Below are 3,543 nucleotides of genomic sequence, written 5' to 3' on the forward strand. Positions count from 1 at the left end.
AAATGTTTATATAGTTTACACGCCTTCCATACCACTACCACTCTCCACCATCTTTTTTTCCCACCCCACCACAAAGAATATTTTTCTTCTCTTTCATTTGTTTCATTAATTATCTTGTGTTTCTTGATGTTTTGAAGTGTCTTTGCATGCACCAATTTAATATGAAAGTTTATTTACTCTTGATTTAGAAACTAGGAAATATGATGATAAAGTGACAGCAAGTAGCGGCACCAGTGTTCAATGGACACACATTTAGTTCAGCTTTACGTTTATTTTATTTTTTTTTTTTTATCTTTTTTATTTTTTTATTTATTTTTTTTTTGTCAGTTCTTGTTAGGTTTAAGTCGCATCGAACAATTATAGTTCATATGGCAACTTTCCAGCTTTTTCATGGTGGCGGAAGACCCCAGGTGCTCCTCCGGGCCTTATGTCATCACGGGCGGGCAACTGGGTAGAACCACCGGCCTTCCATAAGCCCGCTGGATGGCTTCCTCACATGAAGAATTCTACACCCCGAGTGAGTCTAGAACCAACATTGGTGAGAGTACATGTTTAATATGGGGAAGGTGACACGGTAATGTAAAGATAAGCTAGTTCACAAAGTATTTATTGGGAACGAACCCAGATTGAGCAGGAGAAACAAGGTTTGATGCCGGGGCCTCTTGGGATGAAATCGGAGGAACTCAAGTTGCACCACCGCTTCCTTCGACAATGGAGACCACTTATAATTTCGCAACTTGATAATGTAGTCTTTTTGCAAGATTCACACAATGTCAAATATACATATTTATTTGTTCATGCTTTCTATTAATGAAAAGATCACAAGTAAATATAAAGACAGTGAAAACGGCACTGTCGAATAAATATAATCCCTACATTCTTAAAGTTTATATTGTAACGTTGATTAATGCGTTTCTTTTGCATAAATTGACATATCGTAATCTTTGTCAGATCAACTGAAATGAAATTTCGTTTTATTTATCAAAAAAGAATTTCTTGCTGAACAACAAATAAACTCTTCCTTTACAATAAAAGCTCCTGAACATAGCAACACAGGTATTATAATGCATTTAAGTTTGCACCTTTCATGTGATGGATTTGGTATGTTTACGTTATGCAGTTTCGTTTTTATGTTATCTCTTTTAAATACAGTAACTAAGTTATGTAGGCTGAGAAAAATATTCAAAATGAATATCTCAGACTTATGAAAATGAAGTTAACTCCGTCTTTAAATTACTTTGAGAGTGTTTAATTAAATGCCAAAGATATTCACAACCATACATAAACCGCTGTATGGTTTAGTCCGTTTAAGGGCGGCTTCATTTTTGTTTTGGGACGTAGCTATTCCTATTTTATCTTTGATCTTGTTTTGTGCTGTATATAATAATCTGAATTACAATAAATGCGAACATAATAGCACAAATATTATTTCACTGATTCTAGAAGTGACATAGGCTAAGAAGACAGGCATATATTCAAAAGATACATGTTCTGAAAATCGTCTTCCTAATATTTGAGGAAATTTGAAGCCAGCGACCTTAACCATGCAGCCATTTTTATAAGTCCCTGCTATATAGATGACGTAGTAAAAAACTACATGTTCAAATATATAAAGTTACTAACAATAAACAAGTTGGACAAGAGGCTTTAACAACACGTGATTTTATGACGGAAAGGTGGTTACTTGATTTAAAGGCTCATAATGCCTATGTTTAAAATGTGGCTGTCAAATTTTCCGTTATGAACATAAAATAAATCAATTTCTTGTTAAATCCTATTTCTGATAATTACTTTCTTTTAACATTTGTCAAAGGTTTGAATATTGCTGAATATACTACAATGTTTTATTGAATCTATTGGGTTTTTTTACAAACAATGTATTACCTCCCTTTATTGCTCTAACTATAACAGTTCACGTGAAACATTAAAAGTAATGCTTTTCTAACCATTAAAGTACGCATAACATCTATTTGGAAAGCTGTTTCATCTGTTTTTAAGATAAAAATTTAAAGCATTATGGACCATTAAGGCAGTGTTCATTGCAAACACAAGCACCAATGATACAAACAAAAATGAATAACATATTATGGCAATGGTTTCCACACTGAAAATGACTCTTAAAGGTATTATAATCAAAATATATCGGTACGAAACAAACGTTATCATTTAACACAAAGTCTGAATTTAACACGCAAAGCAACGCATCAAGTAAATGTAAAAAATGTTAGTATTTATTTTCCATGCAATGCTTATGATATTTCCCCTTGTTTGTAATTTTATGCATTCCTCTTTTTACCTCAGCTACATCTTTCTTTTCTGTCTGAACCTCTTGAAGAATTGCAGCAACATCTTTTTTCTCCGCTTGTACTTCTCTCAATATAGCTAGCATATCATCATGCAATGCGTGTGTATTTCTATCCATCTCTTCTTTGAGTTCTTCTTTGAGTTCTTCTTTTATCGTTTGTTCTTGTGCCATAAGAACCGCATTGACGTCTTCGCGCTTTTTGGCTTTTGCTTCAGTCTCATGTAGCTGCAACTTTAAATTGTCTATTTCCCTCTTCAAACCTGCCATGTCAATCTCACGAAGGTTTCCTTTCGACAACAGTCTTTCCTTTTCAAACTTTAATCGGTCGACGTTTTCCTGCATATCGTTAATTTGCTCTTGTAGGTTATGGAAATCTTTGTCTTTGGACTCTATGGTATGCTTATGATCTTGTCGAGCTTTTTCCAATGCCAGATGCATGACTTCGAGTTTTCTGTTAACGTTTGCAAGTTCATTATGAAGAAAATCAACATCAGATAAATTATCATCAGTTTCATCATCGTTTCCTTCTACAGGAACACTTGTAACTTTTTCTTCAGTCTCACTCTCAGCAGATGCCATAACGACTAATTATTTTACGTTTCCTACAAATATAGACGTATGATTGAAATTCAAATTTTGAAATAACATACACTGAAAAATTTTCATTCGTTTAAGGGTGTATGCACGGTACAAATTCTGAATAAAACATGAAATCTTATTTCAATACAATGTGTTAGAAAAGAAAAAAAAGACATTGCATTAGGTTTTATCCTGGTATAAGCTTTAAAATCCTTCATCCTCGCAAAATGCACAAACAAGTAAATCGTTTTACTTGCTCTCTCTATATTTTGACACATTGCCTTCGCTAGGGGCCGTCATTGTGTGTTTTAAATTACCTCTCATGGACAGGGTCCGCTATCATTTTGTTTTTGTTGCGCTCTGCCATAAAAATTTCTTACAGATTTTATTAAAAATATTCAATAAATATTAAACTAATATCAAAAAAAGTCCTGTTTCAGGTGAAGCATTAAATGTTTTTTAGTTTAAAATTTCAATAAAAAGTTAGGTTCTTATTTTAAAATAAATAAATAAAATTTGTATTTTATCTACTTTGATACGTACTGCGGGAACGATCCTATTTATCTCCGAGACAGCGATCCAATGAAAATGAGATCTTTTAACATTGATAATATATTTTTTTTATTCGAGAAATCTAAACAGATAGAAATGCTTTCTTA

At 32.9% G+C, this 3,543-nt stretch overlaps 1 protein-coding gene across 1 annotated transcript; it reads right to left on the reverse strand.

Moving 5' to 3' along the window:
- Window positions 1-343: 343 nt before the first annotated feature.
- Window positions 344-3,543, reverse strand: LOC128557508 (uncharacterized protein PF3D7_1120000-like). Its single transcript, XM_053544900.1, has 2 exons — window positions 3,428-3,543; window positions 344-2,907 (listed from the first exon to the last, which is right to left on the reverse strand). The coding sequence occupies exon 2, from the start codon at window positions 2,882-2,884 to the stop codon at window positions 2,225-2,227; it is 660 nt and encodes a 219-aa protein (XP_053400875.1). The 5' UTR covers window positions 2,885-2,907; window positions 3,428-3,543; the 3' UTR covers window positions 344-2,224.

Source organism: Mercenaria mercenaria, chromosome 5 (assembly GCF_021730395.1).
Source record: "Mercenaria mercenaria strain notata chromosome 5, MADL_Memer_1, whole genome shotgun sequence".
NCBI lineage: Eukaryota > Metazoa > Mollusca > Bivalvia > Venerida > Veneridae > Mercenaria > Mercenaria mercenaria.